General features: G+C 41.8%; 1 protein-coding gene across 4 annotated transcripts in view; it reads right to left on the bottom strand.

The window, feature by feature from the left end:
• spryd3 (SPRY domain containing 3) overlaps positions 1 to 26,853 on the bottom strand; it is a 51,495-nt gene that overhangs the window by 5,960 nt on the left and 18,682 nt on the right. For all 4 annotated transcript variants that reach the window (XM_008115098.2, XM_008115100.2, XM_008115097.3 and 1 more), the window contains exons 8-10: positions 15,431 to 15,580; positions 12,790 to 12,847; positions 1,082 to 1,201 (exon numbers count right to left, since the gene is read on the bottom strand). In XM_008115098.2, the coding sequence (XP_008113305.2) occupies positions 1,082 to 1,201; positions 12,790 to 12,847; positions 15,431 to 15,580 (328 nt within the window). The remainder of the gene's footprint in view (positions 1 to 1,081; positions 1,202 to 12,789; positions 12,848 to 15,430; positions 15,581 to 26,853) is intronic.

Here is a 26,853-nt window from a genome sequence, read left to right as displayed (position 1 = left end):
CCAAGAAACCCCTGTAAATAAGTCTGCCATAAGTTAGAAATGACTCTAAGACTTGCAACAACTTGGACTGAGCCTATGAAAATTTAGTGTCCCAACGCTGTCGTATAAGATCAATACAGCTTTGTAAAACAGCCCTCCCCACACTTGATCACCAATGCCGGCCAAAAGTTTTCTCCAGGCACCTATACAGGAATTGGTTTTAAATATACATCTATTTTAAAATGCAAATGGCCCTTTTGTGGTTTGCCAGTGCATTATGTGCACTTATTTGCAAGCACGTTATCACCCACTCTGTGTAGTAGAGGAAAGAGCATGGCGGAAAAGCAAAAGGCTTTAAAGATGGTACAGAATCCTACTGTTTAATACTCTGCAGGAGCATATGGGAACCTGACTGAAATTTGCCAATGAATTTTTTGCAACTGAAGATTGGAAAGGAAGAGATGGGAAATCACACTGACTCACTGTTTTCCATCTTCCATGTTAACATTCATAAGATCTCAAAAGCAAAATCCCATAGATGTCACCATATAAACCCATGGTGGCGCAATGGGTTAAAACCCTTGTGAACTGCTGACCTGAAGGTTGGGTTGCTGACCTGAAGGTTGTGGTTCGAATCTGCAAGATGGGGTGAGCTTCCGTCTATCAGCTCTAGCTTGCAGTGAACATGAGAGAAGCCTCCCAGTAACACATCCGGGCATCCCCTGGGCAACGTCTCTGTAGACGGCCAATTCTCTCACAACAGTATGGTCTCAAGTTGCTTCTGACACAATTTTAAAAATGTATACAGAGTGACTAGTTGGTAAAACTATCCCTACAATCCTGGTTGGCTACCAGTTTTACTATCAAGTGACAAATTGGGCTTAAGCAAGGGTAGGATGATGGCTGCTACCTCCTGTCAAATAAAACACAGTCCTATCAGCATTGTTAGTGGAACCTCTTTTCAGGCGGCCTAGCCTGGCCCAAAAGCTGCTGGGTGACAATTCTAGTACTGTAGAAATGTGTTACACCAGGTTTCCACATTCTTTCACACATACTATGACCTTTAATTCATGTTACAATTCACAGACTGCCAAATACTCACCCTCGCTGTCAAGGATATAGTCGCGGGGAAACATGATCCCACAACCCATGATGTCTCCCTTGTAGCAGCGTGGACCAAAGGGGTCTCCCACTCCACTGCCGTGAAAGATCTTGCCATCATCTGCAAATTTTACAAAAAGGCATCTCAGTGATGAGAAAAAATAAAGTTGGAAGAAAAACAGAGACCAGCTATTATATGAAATTTTTGAATGATCCAGTTCAAGGAGGATATAAACACACTGAAACATGTCCAGAAAAAGGTGATCAAGGTGATCAATGGAATGGAAACCAACGCCTATGAGGAACAACAAGAGAGCTGGATATGTTTATCTTGGAAAATGACCAAGGGGTGGCATGATGGCCATCTTTAAATATTTTCAGGGATTTCATATAGTAGCTGAAGCAACTCTAGAAACTAGAACATCAGACAATGGATTCAAATTACAAGAGTTTCTATCTATACTTTAGGAAAAATTTCTTTAATGTACAAACTCTTCCATCCCAGGGTAGACTACTTTAGAAGTTAGTGGTTGTTCATTCTGTGAAGGTCTTTAAACAGGTTGTGCGAGGCACCTTTCAGCAGTGCTGTGGTTGTACATTTATACATGGCAGAGCATTAGATTAGAGATGGATCGTGGTGTACCTTGTAAGACTCCATGATCTTATGATTCCTTGATTCTAACCCCTAGAAAACAACTAAAGCAAAATACTGAGAGCCCCCCCCCCCCCACAAAAAAACAAAAACAAATGGCAGAGACACCCTACTGCTACCATGTTTCCCCGAAAATAAGACAGTGTCTTATTTTTTGCTCCCAAAGATGTGCTAGGTCTTATTTTCAGGGGATGTCTTATTTTTCCATGAAGAAGAATTCACATTTATTGTTGAACAAAAAAATGAACATTTATTATATACTGTACAGTACTTGTCATCACAAACCAACATAACCAAGCCAGACAAACTGTGACTCCTGTCAAGAATTTCTTGTTACTACCATTATTTCCATGTACAAATGGTATGTACATTTACCAATCCTGCAAGCTCTGGTGTTTTGTTTGGCGGGTACCGGGCATGCTTCCAAACAAAAACTTTGCTAGGTCTTACTTCGGGGGAGGCCTTATATTTAGCAATTCAGAAAAACCTCTGCGAGGTCTTATTTTCTGGGGATGTCTTATTTTCGGGGAAACAGGGTATGTAGTTCACTGAAGCCTATCTCAATAGCACAGTACTATATAGGGTGGAGGACCTATGGAGAATATAAGTTTCTACTCCTTTGGCTTTCCACTGCTCTGTTGTTTGCGACCCACAAACTAAAAACTCAGGGCCTGCAGAACTCCCTGGAGAATGGAAGAATTAGCCTCCCTGGGCTTTGCACAGTTCTGTGCAAGGGGCTTTTAGCTACTATTAGCATTCAAGGCATTTTATTTTATTTATTGTGTCAGAAGCGAATTGAGGATACAATTATAATGTATTTAATAACACAAAGTTGAAAACTTGGCATTATACTAGGCTTCCTTTGACCAGAAACTGGTGACTTGGAGTGCCTCTGGTGTCACTGTGAGGAGGTCCTCCACTGTGCATGCAAGAAGGCTCAGGCTACATTGTAGTAAGTGGTCTGTGGACACTCGCATGTTGTGGACACCAGAGAAGCCTCCCCACAGGATGGTAACACATCCGGGCATCCCCTGAGCATCGTCTTTATATACAGCTGATTCTCTCAAACCAGAAGCAACTTGCAGTATGCAATCAACTGACTTGCAATCCAAGACATGAATATAGTAAAGAACCACAGTAAAGTAAAGAGCATAGCTCTTTCAGCAAGCTGCCTCATTTGTTGAATGTGAAAATTCACACTATTTTACACCTAATCTAGAGCAGTGGTTCTCAACCTGTGGGTCCCCAGATTTCCCTAACAGCTGGGAAATTGGCTGGGATTTCTGGGAGTTGTAAGCCAAAACACCTGGGGACCCACAGGATGAGAACCACTGATCTAGAGCATTCAATTTAGCTATTCTAAATCACTTCATTCCAAATCCCAGGTAAATATATATACAGTATATATAGATATAGATATATTTAAGACAGGGGAAGAAATGAGAAGTAAGATAGATATTCTTCCTTTAATGAACAACTGCTGGTTACAGACAAGAAGGAGACAGTTGTGCATCAGTACATGGTATTTCATGCAGGTAAATTTCCAACAGGAGAATGAGGCATGGGCCACTCCACCCCCTCCTCGGTGCCACACCACAGAAACCAAGGAGTCTGCAGGAAAAAGAAAGCCTTCATCTTCTCTCCAACGTAAACCCAGACACAAAGATAAATTTCTACACACTTATTTACAATGCTAATTTCACCTACTGTGTACTGTAGGCTGTATTTCGGAGGAAGGCAAAGGCAAGTCAGCTCTGAATATTACCTTGCCTAAGAAAACCTTGTTGTTGTTGTTGTTTTTTCATGTCAGGAGCAACTGGAGTTGCTTCTGGAGTGTAGTAGTAAGTAGTAAACTTTTATTACGGTCAATGACCAGCTCGACTTCTGGAGTGAGAGAATTGGCCATCGGCAAGGATGTTGCCCAGGGGACGCCCGGATGTTTTGATGTTTTACCATCCTTGTGGGAGGCTTCTCTCATGTCCCCGCATGGAGCTGAAGCTGATAGAGGGAGCTCATCCGCGCTCTCCCTAGGTGGGATTCAAACCTGGCAGCCTTCAGGTCAGCAACCCAACCTTCAAGTCACAAGGCTTTTATCCCCTAGGCCACCAGAGGCTCCAGAAAACCTTGTGAAATTCAAGTCATCTGTCACCATATGCTGACAGGCAACTTGAAGACACATATACACATATCCTAGAACAACCGTTCAGCTCTACCTCTTGTTTCAAATTTACATGCCCACATAGCAAGACTTGAGATAGAAGCAAACTAGGAATATCAGTAGATCTTAACACAACTGGAAATTCCTAAAGGGAGGAATTACAGCCTCTCAGAAGAAAACTGTCATAATTGCTAAATCAATGGACCCACAAGATCAATAATAACCCAGGATTCCCTTGATCATGTAGACAGGATCGTACATCTCGGGATAACAGCCATGGGGTGGCAACCTCTGCATTTTGAAACAGAACAGGCAGGCCTGGTTTTCATTTCCGGGGGTATGTTTGGCAAAATGGCAGAGGACTTGAAAGCTTTTTTTAAAAAATCCCATCATTCTTATTTACCATTCAAAAGACCCCTCCGGTGCTAAAGAAGCAGATTTAACCAATCAGCTACACTGCCCTGCCAGAGCAAACAACAACAGCAGCAACAACAAAAGAAACCCACCATTCACCCATGATCAAAGCAAGGCAAGTTCAGAACCTGGTGGTCAGAGAACAGTTCCTTGCCTCCAGCCAGACAAGAACAAAAGAGAGAGGGAGGCCGCAGACCACTTGAAAGGCCTTGGCGCTCCCTCTGTCTCTCCAAGTTCAGCTATGCGGGCGGATGCGGGCGCCCGGAACATAAGGCACCTGGCCAAGAGCCTTTTGTCTCCGGTGAAGGAGGCTTGCTTGGCAAAAGGACAGTAAATATTTCCTGCCGTTGCCAGGGAAACTTTGGGAATAATGTTGGGTAAACATTCCAAACTGTGTGTCGAAAATCATGAAGGCTGGTCAGCAAGAGTGCCTTTTAGGGAATCCCGTCTGGCTCGGCAGCTATAGGACGAAGAGGCAGACAGAAGGGCTGGAGAGGTGGGAAAGCAGGGAGGAAAAAGGATGGCTTCGGGGCTCTACCAGAAATCGAAGGTTTAGCAAAACCTTCTCCCTCCAAGGCTGTTTCTGCTCTGCAGAAAACACATTAGCTAAATTTCTAGGTCTACAAACCCTGAGCAGGGCTGTTGGAAGATAAAAATTTCTTGGAGATGTCTTATTCATAGGATCACCATCAATCAACTTGAAGGCAGCTAACAACACAACCTTCTCTATGTATGCAAGCTTACAAGTGACAAGGGTGTGTATCACTTTGAATGTCCCCCGTCCCCGTCCTCCCAGAGGCACGCTCCACAAGTTAAACAAGATAACTAAGGGTTTCAGGGTGAACAGTTCTAGCTCATTCAGAGCTAGTCATAGTTATCAATATGAGCAAGACATTTTTAGACAAGTATTGCTTACAGGATGTCCTATTAGAAGAAGCAACAGATCAACATAATGTATAAGCTCAAGTAGGTACGTCAAGGTAGTCTCATGCTGAACCATAGTGTGAGAAAAGAGCATACTGTAGACAGCACCAAACACAAGACAAAAGCAGCCAAGGGAAAGAAGTGGCAAACCTCAGATTAACCACAGAAAATGCCCATTTACTTTAGGAAGAATACCCATTGCATTTTGACTTTAAGTAATTTTGCCAATAAAGAATATTTTTGTCTTATCCTAGTACAACAAAGGCAGTTTTTTAAAAGAATATACTATTATTATTATCATAAACGTATATGATTTTGTGTGTGTTAGGAACGACTTGAGAAACTGCAAGTCATTTCTGGTGTGAGAGAATTGGCCAACTGTAAGGACGTTGCCCAGGGGATGCCAGGTAAAGGTTTTCCCTGACGTTAAGTCCAGTCATGTCTGACTCTGGGGGTTGGTGCTCATCTCCATTTCTAAGCTGAAGTGCCAGCATTGTCCGTAGACACCTCCAAGGTCATGTGGCCGGCATGACTGCATTGAGCGCCATTACCTTCCCGCCGGATCTACTCACATTGGCATGTTTTTGAACTGCTACGTTGGCAGGAGCTGGAGCTAACAGCGGGCACTCAAGCCGCTCCGGAATATGAACCTGGGACCTTTCAGTCTGCAAGTTCAACAGCTCAGAACTTTAACGCACTTCGCCACCGGAGATGCCAGGATGTTTTGATATTTTTACCATCCTTGTGGGAGGCTTCTCTCATGTCCCTGGATGGAGCTGGAGCTGACAGAGGGAGTTCATCCACACTCTCCCCAAGCTGGATTCGAACTGGCAACCTTCAGGTCAGGATTTAACCCACTGTGCCACTGGGGGGTCCTAATTTATATGATGCCATCATTGTATATGGTGCTTAAAACGTAACAAAAGAGCAAAACAGTTCCTTGCCCTCAGAGTTATGTTTTAATTGAAACATGCCACATACGGAAAAGAGTATGGCAGGTGAGAGGAAATTAAATTATGCAGGAACTGCCTCTTTGTCTCTCCTTCTAGTCAGTAGTTGAGTGGGATTTTCATATGCCTTTGGAGCCTGGTCAAGACAGAACTGCATCTGCCTCCTCTTCTCTACCTCCTAGGTCACAGTAGTGGTAGTTGAGATAATTTTGCCCATTCTAGATACACTGTTTTACTACAATAGAAATAGGACATCTAGATGGCCAATCCAGGATGAAAGTCAAATCTTGCAATGTATTGGGCTTTCTTCCTACAATAGACTCCTGTTTTCTAGAAGCAGCTCAAGTTCAGTTTTACTTCTCATCCACTTAACATGGATGTTGAGGTCCCCAAGGAAAAAGGACCATTTCAGGATACACACACTCATTAACTTATGCTTCACAGTAAGATCAGAGTACCTGAGGTATAACATTGCTCTTTTTTCATGTCAGGAGCGACTTGAGAAACTGCAAGTCGCTTCTGGTGTGAGAGAATTGGCCGCCTGCAAGGACACTGCCCAGAGGACACCCAGATGTTTGGTTTTTTTTATGTTTATACCATCCTTGTGGGAGGCTTCTCTCATGTCCCCACATGGAGCTGGAGCTGATAGAGGGAGCTCATTTGCACAGTTGGATTCGAACTGGCAACCTTCAGGTCGGCAACCCAACTTCCAAGTCATCAGTCCTGCCAGCACAAGGGTTTAATCCACTGCGCCACCAGGGACTCCAATATTGCTCTTGAAAAAGGGAAAGCGTTCAGTTTGAGGATACAAAGAAAACTACTTGGAACACCATTCAAATCCACAACAGAAGTCAATGACAAAAGAATATAAGATTAAGGGAAAATAACCATCTAAACCCCTTAGCCAAGGAGTCCATTTTCTGGCGGTATCCAATAGCACAAGATCTCAGATTATGAGGCAGACTTTCCTATGAAACATGGACAGCTTCCAGCAGCACCAAGTGCTTATCCCTTTATCTTATTTTTATAGGAAATGTAAGTGATATCACAATCCTATTTGTGTGCATTCTTCCATCCATTTGCAAGAATAGGAATGGCCACAAGTGGAGAATTCAACATCAGAAGAAACACAAAACAAGTTTTATTTCAGGGGTCTAACCATGACCCTTAAAAGTTCAAAGGGAAATATCTTGGGAAATATCAAAATGTAGGAAGACAACAACAGGTGTCTAATAAGATTTTCCACTGGGTGTTTTGATGTTCCACAGAGCATTTTATCTCTTGCTAAGATTGGCTTATCTTTAATGTGATGTTATTAAAGGTCACAGATTTCTTCTGGGAATTATCTTCCCACCTAAAGTACCCAAATGCTCAGTGCAAACATAACCAAAGCCTGTTGCCTAAAATGCATTTAAGATGCAATATAATTAATTTGGCTCTCAAAGTAAGCCCTGTCCCTGAATTTATATAGAATAGTCAGATATAATGCAGTACTTGAACATGGTTCTCTCAATAAAATCATGCATCTACACACAACTACATTTGCATGTATATAAGTTATAAAGTTAAATAAGTTATAAAATGGAACAGCCTTTTACAGAGTGTTTGAGGGAGAGAGAAAGAGACACAGAGACAAATGGAAAGCTGGGAATTGGGGAAGGTTTTTTCCCTTTATATTTCACCAAAAGGACATATTTTCCACTATTTTGTTCAATGGTAGAACTAGAAATGTTAAGAGACTTTTAAAAAGTCAATTGAAGTATTGTCTTTTGTAATCAGTAAGTTGGTTTTTAAAAAGTTTTGCTCGTTCAAAATTTCAGCTCTGGAATATAAAGATACATATGTAGAAGAGTCTTCAGAATGGGGAAAATGCAATACATTTCTGTGTATACATTAAACATGCACAACATGTTCATCCAATATGTGTTTCGGGATTATAGACATGACGGCCATGATGGCAGGTTTGTTTTCTCCTGCCCTGGAGACTAGGACATGTAACAACGGCTTCAAACTACAGGAAAGGAGATTCCACCTGAACATCAGGAAGAACTTCCTCACTGTGAGAGCTGTTCAGCAGTGGAACTCTCTGCCCCGGACTGTGGTGGAGGCTCCTTCTTTGGAGGCTTTTAAACAGAGGCTGGATGGCCATCTGTCGGGGATGCTTTGAATGCTATTTTCCTGCTTCTTGGCAGGGGGGGTTGGACTGAATGGCCCATGAGGTCTCTTCCAACTCTATAATTCTATAATATCGCATTGAAGAATTCAGTTGAGTTGAACATTATATCCAAATATATTGCTAGCCTCGTTCATAAAGCTAGTAATGCTTCCACCCAAGTTAAAACATCTCATTTCTTTATAAGAAAAAGTGTCCTTTCTGTTTTCCTTTGCTCCCTACTTCTCAAATAGCAAAAGTGAAGATACATAGCCAAATTAATATATGCATGTATTAGTATATAGTTCTTTCTTTAGGATACATTCAATCTTGCTTATATGAAATTAAAAAGGTTTATATATTTAAATGTGTTAAATATGCCAAATAGCAAAATTTTATACAGTCACTAAGTTATGAAGTATTTTATGCTGCCAAACTAGTAAAAAAAAGTTTCGTACAGGATATAATTAAGATTTCTGCATCATTCATTTTTCCCAGAAGAAAAGAGGGAAGGAGAAATAAATGGTCAATAATTTCCCATTAAATTGTTGTTTATTTTGATATATCCTATTCTCTTGACCTTTTCATTTCCAAACATATCTACTAATATTACCCCCTCCCTCCCCCCTACTCTCCAGAAAAAGTTGTATCTCTATTACAATATTATTTTAATTGATTGGTTGTGACAATAGTCTGTTGTAGTTCCTTATATTTTCTTTTTTCTTTGACTCTGATTATCAGAATTTTTCTTTTCGAATCCCAGTTCTCATTGGGATGACCATTCGTGTATATGATTCTACTTTCAGATATATAGTCCAGTCCCAAAACATAAAATCTACTAAGTACTTGAACCATTTTTTATTTCCCATTTTCTTTGCTCTTCCCAGACCAGAACAGTTGCTTGGGCAGCTTCTATCACATATATTACAATATTAGTCCATTCTTGATAGCTACCTTTAACTTATATTCTCTGGATAAAAAAATGTTTTTAATTCAGCTCTACTTTGGGCTGTAACATTTCTCCCATTTCACTCTTTATTTTATTACAGAATTTTTCTATCTTATCACAATCCCATCACATATGCATAAAGGTACCTGTTCCACTACATTTGTGCCAACTAGTGCCAGTTATATGCACTAGTTGAATGGTTCTCAACCTGTGGGTCCCCAGGTGTTTTGACCTACAACTCCCAGAAATCCTAGCCAGTTTACCAGCTGGGAGTTGAAGGCCAAAGCATCTGGGGACCCACAGGTTGAGAACCACTGTGCTAGTTGATTTGGGGTTCAATACCATTTAGTGCATATATTCCGTTGTGTTTCTTTAATCCTTATGTGTTTATTTTTTAATTGTATGGATCCAGTGTTCAATGTTTTTCTCATTACTATTAAATTCCTCTTTCCATGGCTCGATCAGTGTTTGTTTCAAATAATATTTTTTATTATTATTATTTTCTTATATATGAAACCCACCAAACTTTTCTCCTCTGTTTTCCATTTTTCAGATTTGGTCTAAATCTGCTTCTGGGCTTTCTTTTCTTTTCCACTCTATAATCGTCTGTTTCATTCCGTTCCATAAAGACGGGTTACTTTCTGTGTTTCTTTCACTTAAACAACCACCCAGTGACGTGACTTACCAAATTTGTCACTTTAAAAATTGGGATTAGGATCTACAGCAGAGCTGGGACAAGACCCTAGGTTTCTCCAAGGCTAATTCCAATACAGTTCCTGGCAGTGACATCTCCTGATCAGCTTCAACATCCACTAGTGAATCTTTCTGCCAAGAAAACAAGTGGCTGCATATCAGCCAGTAAAGCCTGCCTTTAGCCCCAGTCATTTCAAGTTTGGGAAAGAACTCAGCACAAGAAAACATCCAGAGTAGAGGGAAAGGAGGCCTTGAGAAATAGCTGACTCTTGGACAGGACTCTCAACCTCTTTTTCAAACTTCCCTTGGCACAGTGCTCTGGAAAGAAAGGGCAGGAGCTATCCCAACAAGACAAGAGGGGAAGTAGCCAAGCCTGGGGAAGGAACAGCCATGTGGGCAAAGCAAGGAGTGGAAGGGAGGTGGTGGGAATAAAAGGTACTCCCAGCTGTACTGAAGGAAGGCCAAGGATAGAGTTGGAACAAAAAAAGAAAGGTGTGGAGGAGATGGAGACAGGAAACCAAAAATTCCAAAAGGTTTAAATCAAGTCTCAATCAGGATGTTTTTAAATTGGGGATCTTCAGAAAATTATCACATGATCCTAAGAAGATTGAGGATGGTAAATGGACTCACTAGAAGACACTTTCACCAATGTCACCTGTGTAGACGAGGGGATTATGCACAGGGTAACATGAATCCAGGACACGGGATCCTTTAACACTACCCAATACAGTGCAATTCTAGTGTTAACGTCCAGTGAGGGTTTATCACAGAATTGCACTGGAGGGCTAAAAAGTACATTTCTCTAGGAATATTCTAGAGATGGTTCTATAGTATTCAAAGCTCTTCACATCTAAATGCAAATCTGTTCAACAAACTTGTGTAAGAAGACAGCCTATTGTGTTTCCATAGCTTATTGTGATTCTTCTAGCTTCCATGAGAACAAATTGCTCCCATCTTTGTGTTGTCAAAGGCTTTCATGGCTGGAATCACTGGGTTGCTATGAGCTGTATGGCCATGTTCCAGAAGCATTCTCTTCTAACGTTTTGCCCACATCTATGGGAAGCAGGTATCCTCAGAGGTTATGAGGTCTGTTGGAAAACTATATCTGTGGAAGGTCCAGGGTGGGAAAAAGAACTCTTGTCTGCTTGAGGCAAGTGTGAATGGTGCAATTGGCTGCACTGAATGGCTTGCAGCTTCAAAGCCTGGCTGCTTCCTGCCTGGGGAAATCCTTTGTTGGGAGGTGTTAGCTGGCCCTGATTGTGTCATGTTTGGAATTCCTGTTTTCTGAGTGGTGTTCTTTATTTACTGTCAGACTACACAGAGAAGCCATTGAAATTCACAAGTATGTGGACAATTTCAACATAAAGGAGGAAACCACGAAAATGAACAAAACCTGGCTACCAGTATTTTGAAAACCCTCTAAAATCAGGACAGTAATTAAAGAACAACATTCAGAAAACAGGGGAATTTCAGACAAGAAACAATCAGGGTCAGCTAACACCTCCCAAAAAAGGATCCCCTAAGCAGGAAGCAGCCAGGCCTTGAAGCTGTAAGGCCATTCAATGGCAATCAAAGTGGCCAATTGCCTCAAGCAGACAAGAGTTCTTTCTCTTAACTTGGACATTCCAGATATATAAACCATACTTGCATAGTTTTCCAACACACCTCACAACCTCTGAGGATGCCTGCCATAGACGTGGGCGAAACATTAAGAGAGAATGCTTATGGAACATGGCCATACAGCCTGGAAAACTCACAGCAACTCACTGCTCCCATCTTGCTCACTGCTCCAAGTCACCCGTCACTAAGAAAACCTGGAATTTTCAGAAAGCATTGCCTACATATTTCTTTCTCCCTCTAATGGAAACCACTCATTTAATCCTATTTCCAGTCCTGGCTAGGAGCCTCCGATGGCCTAGTGGATAAAAGCCTCGTGACTTGAAGGTTGGGTTGCTGACCTGAAAGCTGCCAGGTTTGAATCCAACCCGGGAGAGTGTGGATGAGCTCCCTCTATCAGCTCCAGCTCCATGCGGGGACATGAGAGAAGCCTCCCACAAGGATGGTAAAACATCAAAACATCCGGTCGTCCCCTGGGCAACATCCTTGCAGATGGCCAATTCTCTCACTCTAGAAGCAACTCCGGTTGCTCCTGACACACAAAAAAAAGTCCTGGCTAGAGTAGAGCTAATGAATCTATGGGATGTACCAATGTGTTGACTTGTCCTTCAACAATTATGTTAATGAGTGAAGACTAGCTGGGAATAACCAACAGGATTCCAGCAATTACTGTCCTAATCACAAGGACATAGGGCCAGTTTATAAGATCCCATAATAATCTCAATGTTCGAGCCCTCTAATCCCATGCCTGTACTAACAAATAGGTGGATTACATATATTGGCATTCCAAAAATAAATCAATAAACTTTTAGGGCATATTTACCTGGGGAGATGCCTACTAGTACAAAAAACGTATTACCCTTAGATTATCTGGAGAAATCCTGCCTTTGTAATATTGGCCCACAACTCTGGAGCTCTCCTTTCTTCTTACCTATCGGTTTACTGCTATTTAAATATCTTTATACTTATCTCCTCTCCTTCACATAGATTTATCAGTTTCAAAGAAACAGGGGACAGAAATAGAGCATATACAGTACGACCCTTGCATTCATGGGGGACACATTTCAAGACTTGCTGTGGATACTTGAAACTGTAGATATTGAATCTACGGATGGGGGTGCCATAAGACATTCTGTCATCCTGCTGGTCCGCCCACTCTGCCCAAAGCTTGACCCTTAAGTGCCACATATCTTCACTCACCTGCATGGTAAGCCACAGATCCTCTGCTCCAGCCAGGATGCCGATTTTTCGGGTAATCCTAAGGCAAGAGAGAAACCAAGCAGAGTCAGTGTTTAGTGATCAGAGGCTTTTGTTAGAAGAGTGCTGCAACCTGTCTTTGGGCATGTGTGTTTGAGTCTCCTTGTGGAGAGAAAATGGGGGGTAAAAATAAAGATGACGGTGATGATGATGGATCTCCTAGGATTTGCCTGCCATAGTGAGGGGGTGAATGCACTGGCCCGGCCTCAAAAGGCCACATGAATCCTGGCCATGTTTGGAAGCAAACAAACAGAACCAGATGGCTACCTCTGACAGGAAAGGAAGTAGGGCAGATGCCAATCCAGTCTCACCATTCAACCCTGCCTGATTTTGATTTATTATCTGGAATTTTTTACCAGAAAGGAGAAATTCAGGTTCAGACTGTGCAGAACAATGAAGCAGAGATGTGAGTGGAGAGAGATAAAATTCCCCAATGCTGGGAGAGCCCTGAGATAGACTTCACCTTAAGATTCCCATTATCATCTTACAAAACAGTTTCCATCCCCTATCTAAAACTCTTTATTGATGTCATGCAACCTTTTTCCCTCTAAGAGGTTGCTAGTTTGTATTATTTCCTTTGGAGATACAATGTTCATGTTAAAATGGGCTTACATGGAAACTAGAAGGTGACATTTTTTCCTCATTCATCTGACGTTTCGTCATCCTAACATTTGGAAGACTTCGGAAACAACCTCTAGTAACCCATAGTGAAATTTTGAAGAGCTAGATTTTGAATGGATTAAACTCTAGTTTCCACTTCAGGACGCAATCCTTTTCTTCCAGCCACATGCACACACAACCTTAATCATAACACTATGTAACACGATTTTTGTTCGTGGGCTATAAATGTTATTTCCTAATTAGTTCTATCATAAAAACATGAAAAAGGTTTATTGAACTGCTATAGTTTTTCAATGAATATCTCACAGAATCTAAACCAATTCAACATAGTTTGCGGCAGTCACAAAAATGAAGTTTCTGGAGTAGAACAACTATTTTCAAAATAAGTGCCACACACTTAAACAGTAAATAACGCTATCAGGAACAGAAAATTTTCAAATATTGTTACATAATATAATTGTCTACAACTGAATCACAATGGTTTCAGGTAGGAATAATCCCTGTATCACCAGAAATGCTTAGCAAGAGACAATTGGAAAATGTACATCGACATGCAGCCCACTGCAAGCTCTGCTCCCTATACTATTTCTGCAATTTCTGCCAGGAAGATGCATTTTAACTGAGAAAATTGCTCAGAATTGCTCTAGTCCCAGCCTTAAGGCTCATGTGTCTCCTCCATATGAAACAATGCCTGTAGGCATTGGGTCTATCCCACACAATTTCCCCTCCCTCAGCTATTTAGAGAGTGCCAAATGTATGAGAAAGATCCCAACAAACATCTTTAAAGGACCCTATCACAATGTATTGTAATAGTGCTATTATTGCACTTTAACTGGCATGCCAACATTATGTTGAATTTTGGTGTTTATAGTTCAATGAGGCCCAAGAGACCTCTAGTTGAGGATTCTCAATGTCCTTCCCTAAACTGCAAATCTTGGGATTCCCTAAGATGTTGCATGGCAATTGATGTAGAGTAACAGTTTGATAATGTCCTAAAAGCCACATGCTCATAGTCTCCAGCCACACAGGATGGCATCATAGGGAACAGAAATTGGAGTGGGAAAACTATTGAATAGTGGAGACAATTTGACTATTACACATACACACACATACACATATATTTCTATCAGTGGTGCAGCAGGTTAAACATGCTGACCAAAAGGTTGGTGGTTCGAATCAGGGGAGTGGGGTGAGCTCCCGCAACTAGCCCCAGCTTCTGCCAACCTAGCAGTTCAAAAACATGCAAATGTGAGTAGATCAATAGGTACTGCTCAGGCGGGAAGGTAATGGCACTCCATGCAGTCATGCCGGCCACATGACTTTGGAGGTGTCTACGGACAACGCTGGCTCTTTGGCTTAGAAATGGAGATGAGTACCAACCCCCAGAGTCGGGCTCGACTAGACTTAATGTCAAGGGGAAACTTTTACCTTTACCTAACATCTATATCTTATCTATCTATCTATATAGTAAAAGTGAAAAAATGTTGGTATGTTTGTGGACTATTTCCAAGGTGTCTCCCACTTTCAGAGAGAACTGTGACTCCCATCAATGACCAATCTGGACCAAATTTGGCACACAGACCTTCCCAAAAACAAGAGAAAATAATGGAGGTGTTTGGGGAGAGACTGGCCGAGAGTGATGGGAGTTGCAGCCCACCCTCACCCAGAAAGCCCAGTGACCCCCATCAACAATGGATCTGAACTGTACTTGGCACACAGACCCTTTACATATTGGTAGGTTTGGGGGCAATGATAGATGATGATGGGAGTAGTAGTTTACCCACACCTTTATGCATTTTCTAATGTGACCATTCATACACTCCAAAAACAAGCAATGACTTTTTATAATATTTATCCTTAACATCATTGGGTACCTAAGCTTGTGAGTGTGTGTGTATACACACACTTATACACACATACACGCACATGGTAAAAAAACGATACCATAGACTTTTCTCATTACCTTGCGAGCCAGGCCCAGCGCGATGTAGCATTTCTCTCCAGGATCCACGATCTCCACCTCAAAGTAGTGACTCCTAGTACTCAGGGGCTGCCGGGCTTGGGCAAGACCCACATCAATGATGCTCTTCCCCTTTCCCACATATTCCAGGAGCTGGAGAGAAAGGAGGCCACATCAATTCAGTGGTCAAGCACAGTAAATGACTGTCCAAGCATTACACCTTCCAGCAGGATCATTAGCACTGAATAATAATTACAGTAATGATTAGTAATGATGAAGTGAAGACACTGGGAAAGATTCTATGTGAAATTTTTAAAATCTGATTTGAGAAGCTGTGTTACTGTCTTACAGCAAAACATGACAATTTAAAGACATAATAGTTTGTTTGGCAGAAACATTTGTAGACTGATCTCATCGGATGTTCCTGATGAAGCGGCCAAAAGTCTACAATGCTTCTGCCAAATCAAACTTTTTTTTGTCTTGAAAGTACCACAAGATTCTCAGTTTCAAATATGAGATGAAAGGCAACAAAACCGAGCAACGTTCTGTGAGGGATCTGTAACAAGCACTACATGTTAGATTGGGTGGCTGCAAAGTAACTTCCAGCATGCTTCAAAGAGGGAACAATCAGCACCAGCGGTAAGATCCCAGTTAATCTGTAAAACCACCATCTAGAAAATGCTCTTTTGGCAAGGCGCACATCTCCATTTCTAAAGATATTCAAGGCCGCTTTGAACTGACATAAGTGCAGAACTAGAGGTAAGGCTTTGCACTTTAGTAGATTTTTTCCCTTTAATGCATTAAAACTTGAAGGGAAAGAGAGGGGAGGGTCAAGTAAAAGCCAAACTATATGTCTTATTTTGCAATTACAGTAGAGTCTCACTTATCCAACACTCGCTTATCCAACATTCTGGATTATCCAATGCATTTTTGTAGTCAATGTTTTCAATACATCATGATATTTTGGTGCTAAATTCGTAAATACAGTAATTACAACATAACATTACTTCATATTGAACTACTTTTTCTGTCAAATTTGTTGTATAACATGATGTTTTGGTGCTTAATTTGTAAAATCATAACCTAATTTGATGTTTAATAGGCTTTTCCTTAATCTCTCCTTATTATCCAACATATTCGCTTAGCCAACGTTCTGCCGGCCCGTTTATGTTGGATAAGTGAGACTGTACTGTATATTAAATCAGTTAATGTCTCCTAAGACTCTGTAAATCATTGAATACTTTTGTACCAAGAGATACACCAAAAATAGTTAGAATCCAATACAGTTTCTCTAAAAAGTATAGTGTATTAAAACAAATTATTCACAGTTTTTCATCAGATTATATAATAGGCAGATCTCATATAGATCAAGTCTTGTTTTCCCTCTTTTATTAATTTCTACGTTCTTATAACTTGCATCATAATGACCTTTCTTTTTCCTAATTTATACACCCAATTTGCTAGGGGAGGGGGTGATTTGTGTTTTTATTTTAGATGAAGGTCACATGCAGCCTCTCGAGTGCTCTTTACAGCCACAATTGCTCCAGATGCCCATGCCACATTTTAGTTTTTTGGCACACACACACAAAAAGTGAATTGCCTATCTCAAAATCAAAGAATAACAAAGTTGGAAGGAATCCCAAGGGCCATCCAATCCAACCCCATCCTATGAAGTAACACCACATCAAATCACCCCATACATCAAATCACCCCCCTGAGCTCTGGCACCACAAGATGCAGAGCCAATCTTAGGAAATGGAGATACGAAGTGGAGTCCATAACCTGCGAGTGTGGAGAAGAGCAAACCGCAAACCACTTACTACAATGCAATCTGAGCTCTGCCACTTGCATAATGGAGGACCTTCTCACAGTGATACCAGAGGCACTCCAAGTGGTCAGCTTCTGGTCAAAGGAAATCTAGTAGAATGCCAAGTTTTTTAACTTTGTGTTTTTAAATACATTATAACTGGATCCTCAATTTACTTCTAAATAAATAACTACATCCTTGTTCAAAAGATTTTTCTTAAAAGGACATGTGGTATCCCACTCATGCCTTCTTGTCTCCCATCTCTTCCAGAAAGATCAATGGGAGGAAATTTCAGTACAGTAAGAGCCAAGCAGAACAATTACAGCAGGCCCAAGGATCAATTAGTAAAGGTAAATTTTTTCCCTTGATATTAAGTCTAGTTGGGTCCAACTCTAGGGCTTGGCGCTCATTGCCATTTCTAAGCCAAAGAACCGCCATTGTCCATAGACGCCTCCAAGGTCATGTAGCCGGCATGACTGCATAGAGTGCCGTTACCTTCCCGTCAGAGCAGTACCTATTTATCTACTTACATTTGCATGTTTTTGAACTGCTGGGTTGGCAGAAGCTGGGGCTAACAGCGGGAGCTCATCCCGCTTCCCAGATTCGAACCCCCAACCTTTCGGTCAGCAAGTTCAGCAGCTCAGTGGTTTAATCTGCTGCGCTACTAGGGGCTCCAAGGATCAATCATCTGCCCAAAAATGCCCCCCAAAATAGAAAGCAGCTGATGATCCAATTCCTGGTTTTAGAAAAGTGTATTCTAAAAAAATTAATTTATGCAATGGGCCCCTGCAAACTATTTAGAAGATGAATTAGCATTGCTAGAAGTGTCTAAGGAATCTGGTGAAACTAGGAATCTACATAACATCTAGAGGTCCAGATGTAGCTCTAGTGCCACACTCTACTCTGTGTTATGGGATTCAATCTTGGTCAATTCCTCTGCAGAACCCTGTATCTATAAAACACATTGTCTGAGAAAAACCCATACAATGAGCTATGTGGATGGATATCTTGTCTGAACAAACACATTATGCAGTTTTAGAACCTTGAATTATATAGTTCTTAGCTTTTGATTTTTTTTAAAGTTTCTAGCCCCTATTGAAGATCAAATTAGAAAACATGCAAGTGATGCCTAATTTCAAAAGGGGGCAGAGAACAAGTGAAGACTCTTTCTGAGCCCCTTCACAATTACCAAAATCAAAGTTACAAAGAGAATCAATTCAGGTCACAGCACTCTATTATTCCCTGGCAAGTTTAAGGAGTTCTCTTTCCTGGAAAAATAAAGTGATACTAAAAAGGCAGCCAGAGTGAAAAATGTGATTAATATTTCAAGGAAGCAATGAAATAGTCAGGAAGTTTCTGTGGCCTGAAGAAGAACAGATTGTTAAGTAATACTACAAGGCTTGTTGCAGCTCAACCCACAAGATTTCAATAAGGAGTAGATTTTGGTGTTTTTTTCCTTGTGAAAACATGTGACTGCAAATATTGGTTTTTACTTTTGCTGGTGCCGCTGTTAAATTAAATGGCAAGAGTTCCAACAAATAAGAGGATGCCAACTACACCAAAGCTAGCACTGCTTCGTTCCTACAAGGCAGCATAAAGCCAAGATGGAGAGGTCCCCTAGCCCACCTCTCTCTCCTGGTGTCAGGTCAGATCGTGCCAAGTTACAGCTCAATATCTCTGTAAAGTTCTGCATGAAAAGAACCAATCTGTGGATTTCTTCAGTGATTCAGAGACACAGTGAAGAAGGGATTGAAGCAAGGGAGATCGAAGTATGGAACCTGAGCATTGCCACCACAGTGGCATTTCCATCTTGAAGAAAACAGCCTCACCCAGTCACGCCACCAAGTTCAAATCTGAAAGCTGGTTAAGGCAAAGGGAAGAAAGGGGAGTGGGGGGAGAAAGGCTTCCAAGGCAAAAGATGACCAAGGGAAAGGAGATGGCTTCGGGCAACTCCAAGCCAGACATTCAAAATTCCAAGACAACCATCTGGCAAGAGCAGACAAAAACCTTCAAGAGACACAGAGCAAATCCGGACCTGCCTCCCACTCCGCCAGCGTGCCGAAAACCCATGCCCAGCCTTTGAAGAGTGGGCCTTTAATAAACAATATATTAAAATTGTCCATGAGAAGAATTCAAGCTATGCAATTTCATTTTTCCATTAGACCAGGCGAAAAGGGGAAGGAGACAGGAAAGGGAGGAAGTTCACGTGGGTGAAACTGGCACTTCTTCTTGCAAAACAGGAGGAGGAAAGAAGTAGCCCTTGGAACAGTGCTACCAATTTCAGTTCTATGTATTCTTCAAAGCTTCACATGCAATATATAGCAATTAAAAGCTTTTACAAGGCACTTCTAGTGTCTCAAAATATCTCAGTCAACTTTAATGAGATCCAAGCCAGGCCAAGCAAGACATGGCACTCGGGTCTGGAAGGAACCTTGTCCTCCCACCAATAATCCTGGATCTCACTGCCAAACTAGTACCCTCCCTTGAAACCATTAAGAGACCAAGTATTTGGGGCATGGGTTTCTGCCCAATAACATTCTACTTTTGGAAGTTTCTATTGCATGTATTAGTTTCCATTTGGGCCAGGCCACACAGACTAGAGTGGTCAACAACATTCACCAGTATGCCCACTTGTTTTCACACCAACTCTTACTTAGAGTTGTGAACAGCATGTCCATTTGTTCCTGCTTTGAATTTTTTTAAGCCAACCATTAGCCAAAATTAACCGTGCACCGGCATCCATACAGGGTGTTAAGAAACCCCAACTAGGTGTTGGTTGCTTTGTGGCATAGGTACAATTACCTGAGGGTACAGAATACACATCCTCCAAATAACAAAGGTAAAGAGGATATACAAATACCATGATGTGAACATGTGGGGATACAGAGAAGATGGTGTGTTTCTCACACACAATTAAGACTATTTGGGGCACAAGAAGTATCTGAAACAAGAGAATGTTAACTGGAGATTCCACTTGAACATTAGGAAGAACTTCCTAAGTGTGAGAACTGTTCAGCAGTGGAACTCTCTGCCCCAGAGTGTGATGGAGGCTCCTTCTTTGGAGGCTTTTAAAGAGCGGCTGGATGGCCATCTGTCGGGGGTGCTTTGAATGCAATTTTCCTGCTTCTTGGCAGAATAGGACTGGACTGGATGGCCCACGAGGTCCTCTTCCAGTTCCATGATTCTATGATTCTATGGAGGACTCAATGAGGAGAAGAAACTATGCAGCATGAAGGAACGGAAGGGGAAAGTCTTGAGAAAGATGGGCACAGAATGGTGGAATGAATGTTTCCATATTCTGGCCCTCAAAGCAGAAAGATCTCAGACTTATCTGAGGCAAAAGAGAAAAACTGAGTTAAATTAATTAGTAATTTCAGACTAGAATTAAGATTTGTGCTGCTGAATTAAACCACAGGTCTATCTAACCCAGGCTGGGAATTACACCGGAATAATGCGGTCCTCTGAGTACTGTGGTTTTGGAGGAAACGTTTAAGACTGCCTTGGACTGCAAGAAGATCCAACCAGTCCATACTCCAGGAAATAATGCTCAACTGCTCACTGGAGGGAAGGATATTAGAGGCAAAGATGAAGTACTTCGGCCACATAATGAGAAGACAGGATACCTTGAAGAAGATCATGATGCTGGGGAAAATGGAAGGAAAAAGGAAGAGGGGTCAAGATGGATGGATGGTATCCTTGAAGTGATTGGCTTGACCTTGAAGGAACTGGGGTTGGCCACGGCGGGCAGGGAGCTCTGGCGTGGGCTGGCCCAGGAGGTCACAAAGAGTTGGAAGCAACTGAACGAATAAACAACAACTTCTGGACAGCAAGTCCCATTAGCCCAATAAAAGACGGGCAATGACAAGGAATGATTAGAGCTGCAGTGCAACATCAACCCATACAATTCATACCCCCTGATTTTAGGCAAGTAGCTAACCAGGTATGCTTAGGAAACTTACGATCAAGGAATAATGGAAATATCCCAGCCATATGGGGAGATGAGACATACACTGCTCCTAAAAAATTGAGATGTCTTGCTTGACTCTCCTGGCTTTTTGTGAAGTAGATCCAAGAGGAATCTCCTGAGCCATCTCCCTCAGACCATTTTGCTCAAAACTGCCTCTCAACCAGATCACATAAAGTTATAGTCAGACACACAATCATGAATAAGAAATTCCACCCCAAGCCCTTCCTGGTGGCACTTACTTCAAACCATAGTTTATAAGGGAAACCTTCCAGCGGATGCAGGCAAGAACACCCTGGCCAAGGAAGAGCTTGTCCAAGACAAACAGGTGAACCTCTCAGATAAGCATTTGCAGGCCTCACTCTCTGTGCCAGTCACATGAACCTGACACTGGGCCAGCGGAGGCTAAAGGAACTTCAAAAATTAAAAGCACACACTTACTGGTGCAGTCCAAGTCCAGGCAAGGCAAAAGCAACAGCGTGGGTTGAGCGGTAAAATTTTCTTAATCTGCTTTGAGCTTAACTCATATTTCATGAAGGGCTGCACAGAAGCAAAGGACTGGGTCCATTGCAGCTTGAAGCCAAGGCTGAGGCATAGTTATCACCCTATTATCATGATAAAAGAGTGGCAAAGAGTAGGAACTTGTCTATGTATGCAAACGATGCCAGCATAAGCTCTGACAGAATCACGACTATTGATTTTAAGTAATAAAATATGTATGTTTGAGAGTTCAATAAAAGATCTTACTCAGTACACATCTATGAACCTCCAATGTAATTGCTTTCACAACAGTATCAGTGATCAAGTTCAGCCAAGAATAGGGTTGTCCACACACTCCTTTCAGAACACATTTGAGGAAACATTTTACAACAGCCTACATGTTGGGACACTTGTGGAAGAGATGTTAGCAATCTTTGCATATGCTAAAATGGGTTGGAAATCCAACAAGCATTTCCTCTAGGTGACCTAGAGAATTTCTATAGCTACCCATTTGTCTTTGCCACTCGGCACAACTTTAAGGTCTTTGGTTATGAAGCAAGCTAAGAAATGCAGCAACTAACCAAGCAGGTTTTACATCAAGTAATACGTATTTTCATAGTCCAGGTGAAAAAAAGAAGCCAGATGCCATCTGATGAACCAGAGTTGCTATAGCCCCCACCCATCCCACAGTCCTTCATTTCTTCCATATCCTACAACAGGCATAGGCAAACTTCAGCCCTCTAGGTGTTTTGGACTTCAACTCCCATAATTCTTGAGAGCCAATAGGATTTTAGGAATTGTGGGAGTTGAAGTCCAAAACACCCAGAGGGCCAGGGTTTGCCCATGCCTGCCCTACAGAATATTCCCCAAATCTGGTGCCCTCCAGATGTTTCCAGCTGCATGGCTATCATCTTTGACCAAATGCTAGGTAAAAGAGATGGGAGTTGAAGACTTGGAGAAAATTGTACAACCAAGGAATATTATTTACTGTTTTCAAGACAGAAAAATCAGTGTAATGGGAAGGAATTTTCACATTGTCCAGTTCACAGGCTGCACATTACCAATTTGCTCCCCAACACAGATTTATTATTCCCAAGAACGACAGCGTGACTCTGTCAAGAAAGGGGAAAGGAACTTGGTGTTCTTAAAAAGAAGAATTGCAAGATTTCCCAGGACACAGCAGGATGCTTGCTATCTTGGGGAAAGGTGCCAAATGGCTCCATTAAATCTACGATGGGAAGGACAAAATGAAAACAATCTTAGAATTTCAAAGCTTCCTCCTTCACTGTCACCTCATCCTCACTCTATGTTATTTTCTCTAACCTACAACAGGCAACAGAACAACTTAGTTTTCATAATCAGACTCCCTCTCTCTCTCTGTAAATGTTCCATCAAATGAAGCTGGAGAAACATCTGGCTTAGATGGTTCACAGCCAGGAGTAGTAACAGCCAAAACCAACAGACATGTAAGAAACATGTTGGGTGGGGTGAGATGCTGACTTTCTGCACCCTCACAAAACCCAGAGCTTGGTTTTCTATAGAGAGCTCCTCTATCAAATTTCTAAAAACTCCAGTTTTTATTCCCCAGAAGAAATAAAACATAATATGATTCTGGGCCACATGGAGGCTTTTTTTTCCATGTCAGGAGCGACTTGAAAAACTGCAAGTTGCTTCTGGTGTGAGAGATGGCCATCTGCAAGGACGTTGCTCAGGGAACGACCGGATGTTTTGGTGTTTTTACCATCCTTGTGGGAGGCTTCTCTCATGTCCCCGCATGGAGCTGATAGAGGGGGCTCATCCGCACTCTCCCCGGGCTGGATTCGAACTGGCAACCTTCAGGTCAGCAAACCAACCTTCAAGTCATCAGTTCTGTCGGCGCAAGGGTTTAACCCACTGCACTATCGGGGGCTCCCTCATGGAGGCTGATAAGGAAAGACAGGAATCATGCAGCCTTCACACATTTGTTGGACTGCAAACCCATTAGCTTTAGCCTTGTTAATCATTGTTGAGGAATGCTGGGACCTTCTGTCGAATATCAGGCGCAGCTTGTTATTCCAGCCCTGATAATGATTAGTGCAAAAATAATGGTATTGGATTGAAACTACACTGGTTCAAATAATTCAGGAGATAGAACCTACACTCTCAAGACCAGAAGTATTCACTATGCCAAAGTTCAGAGAAGTTGAGGAAATTGTGCACTACTGAACACCACAATACATTTGATTCTTTTATTCCAGTGGTTCTCAACCTGTGGGCCCCCAGGTGTTTTGGCCTATAACTCCCAGAAATCCCAGCCAGTTTACCAGCTGTTAGGATTTTTGGGAGTTGGCCACTTTGAGATAGCTGTGCAAAAATTGCTAAACTGTGCTAACTTGAACATACATGTGTATATATATCAGGATACAGTTCAGGCTTTTCTAAAAAGGTACATTTCAGATACGTTGAACTACATAACAGTTATAAGCCCCAGCTAGCATAACCAATGGTCAGTGATGATGGGAACGCCAATCTAGACCAGGGTTTCTTAAACTTTTCCACTCCAATCCCTTTAGGCTCAAGAAATTTTCACATGACCCTGGAGAATATAGGTATATAAGTTGGTTTTCCCCTGACATTAAGTCTAGTCGTGTCCGACTCTGGGGGTTGGTGCTCATCTCCATTTCTAAGATGAAGAGCAGGCGTTGTCCATAGACACCTCCAAGGTCATGTGGCCGACATGACTGCATAGAGCGCTGTTACCTTCCCACCAGAGTGGTACCCATTGATCTACAGACATTTGCATGTTTTCAAACTGCTAGGTTGGCAGAAGCTGGGACTAACAGCGAGAGCTCACCCCACTCCCTGGATTCAAACTGCTAACCTTTCAGTCAACAAGTTCAGCAGCTCAGCAGTTTAACCTGCTGCGCCACCGGGTATATAGGTATATAAAATAAGTACAAATTTTAGTGATAACAAATCAAAAATTTCAAGCCCTGTTAAACAGGTTGATTATCCTTTTTATGAAGTACATCTGAAGCATCTTCTGTGAAGGCAAGGAAGCATGGACCCACACAGGCAAGGAGTATTTCTTTTTTATGTAGATGTACCAAAGAATTGCAATCCAGACATCTGGAAATTGCTGTGTTGAGCTTCTTAAACTTTTCTACCTACAACCACTTTTGTTCCACTGTAAACACTGCACAACAAATTTGTGTGAATGTCTATAACAGCCACTGCGTGCCATTCAGAAGACATTTATTGCCAATTTTTTCAGGACCACAACATTGAACTAATGGCAGCCTTTTTGGGGTAAGGATCCACAATTTAAGAAGCAGAGGCCAAGATTAATAGATGGTGATCATTAGTTTGGTTGATCTGCAGCAACAGAAAATTGAATCCCCCTAAGGCCCCTTCTACACTGCCATATAATCCAGATTATCAAATCAGATAAAACACATTATCTGCTTTGGAACTCAATTATATGAGTCTACACTGCCATATAAACCAGTTCCAAGAAAATAATCTGAGTTTTATATGGCAGTGTAAAAGGGGCCTAAAGTCACCATTTCATATCTCAATCTGTGTTTGACAAAGCTCAGAATTCTAGGTAAAATCCATACAAATTCTGTCTGTTATCTGACCAACTTTTCATTAATGAGCTTACAGTTGCAAATATATTTATCTATTTCTTCCTCTTGTCTTCATCATATACCTGCAAGGACATCAAATCTAAGAAAAAGGATCGGATGAGCCAAAAACACCTATTAAGACTCACAGCAAAAGCTAGCTCTCCCTGCAACATATTTCCTCACATTATGTAGAAGATGCCATTCCTCACCATTCTTTTCCACCCTAATCAAAGGAGACTGTCTTGGGGCACTTCTCTGCATTGTACTACCTTCACAAAAATTATTGGTTCAGGAGGAACCTTCCAGGTGGCTTCTTTTAGACTCAAACGCCCTTCCCAAGGAAGGCAGAATGACACCTTCCCTCCTATTCTGTCATCCACAGGAGCAAGGATCTTAGGTCGTCAGATTCAGAATATGTAAAAGAAGAGTGACAGTGAAGAAGCAAGATATGGTATTCACTGGATCACCAAAGTACCAGCTGTCAATCTGGTAACCCTATGAATGACAGGCTCCCAAGAGCCCTGTTCACCAACAGCCTTGCTCAGGTCTTGTAAACTTAGGGTAAGTGTGATTTCCTTGACTGGGTTAATCCACATGTATCAGGTTCATCCTCTTTTCCCATTTCCCCCAGTAATGTCATCTTTTACAATGAGTCATGTCATTTCATGATGTGTCCAAAATATGATGACAGTTTAGGCACAGCCCAGGCTGTGGCGCAAGCTGGTGAGCAGCCAGCTGCAACAAATCACTCTGACCAAGAGATCATGAGTTCGAGGCCAGCTCGGAGCCTGCGTTTGTCTTTGTTCTATGTCAAGGCATTGAATGTTTGCCTTATATGTGTAATGTGATCCGCCCTGAGTCCCCTTCGTGGTGAGAAGGGCGGAATATAAATACTGTAAATAAATAATAAATTTTGCTTTGACAGAAAATTCAAGCTTGATTTGTTCCCTGGACCCCTTTAACCCGAACCCTCACTTCCCAAAAATTCAGTTCACCTCACTTACCACATTCTGCCCTACTCCTCGTAAGATTAGGGAAAGACAGCATACTTTGCTAACCCACCAGGATTTCAGCAGATCAGCTTCACGTGTTGCCAATAATCAATTTGAGATCACAGGAGGCAGGATATATCTCAGGGCCTTTCTACACAGCCATATAACCCAGAATATCTAGGCAGATAATCCACAATATCTGCTTTGAACTTGATTATCTTAGTCCATGTTGCCATATATCCCAGTTCAATATGGATTTTATATAGCTGTGTGGAAGAGAGACATTATATAGGCAGCCGACAGCCCAGGGATTCCATCAAGGCCCCTAAAAGGAGCTTCCAACCTGGCCTCCAAGCCTCTAACCCTCTCAGTACCTCTGCAAAGGGAGGAATGGAGCAGTTCCAGGCGCAACCCGGTTGCATTTTATATATGTGCAATATAAGTATCCAGTCTCAAAACAACCAAGGAAAGTGGAGAGCTAAAAGCTCAGATCTACCACCAAATCAATGGCAGACTATTTTTGTCAGAGTTAGGATGAGAGGTTTTCGAAGCTACACAATATCACTTTAATAAGC

Source organism: Anolis carolinensis, chromosome 2, assembly GCF_035594765.1.
Source record: "Anolis carolinensis isolate JA03-04 chromosome 2, rAnoCar3.1.pri, whole genome shotgun sequence".
NCBI classification, from domain to species: Eukaryota; Metazoa; Chordata; class Lepidosauria; order Squamata; family Dactyloidae; genus Anolis; species Anolis carolinensis.
This window is presented reverse-complemented; position numbering and strand designations above follow the sequence as displayed.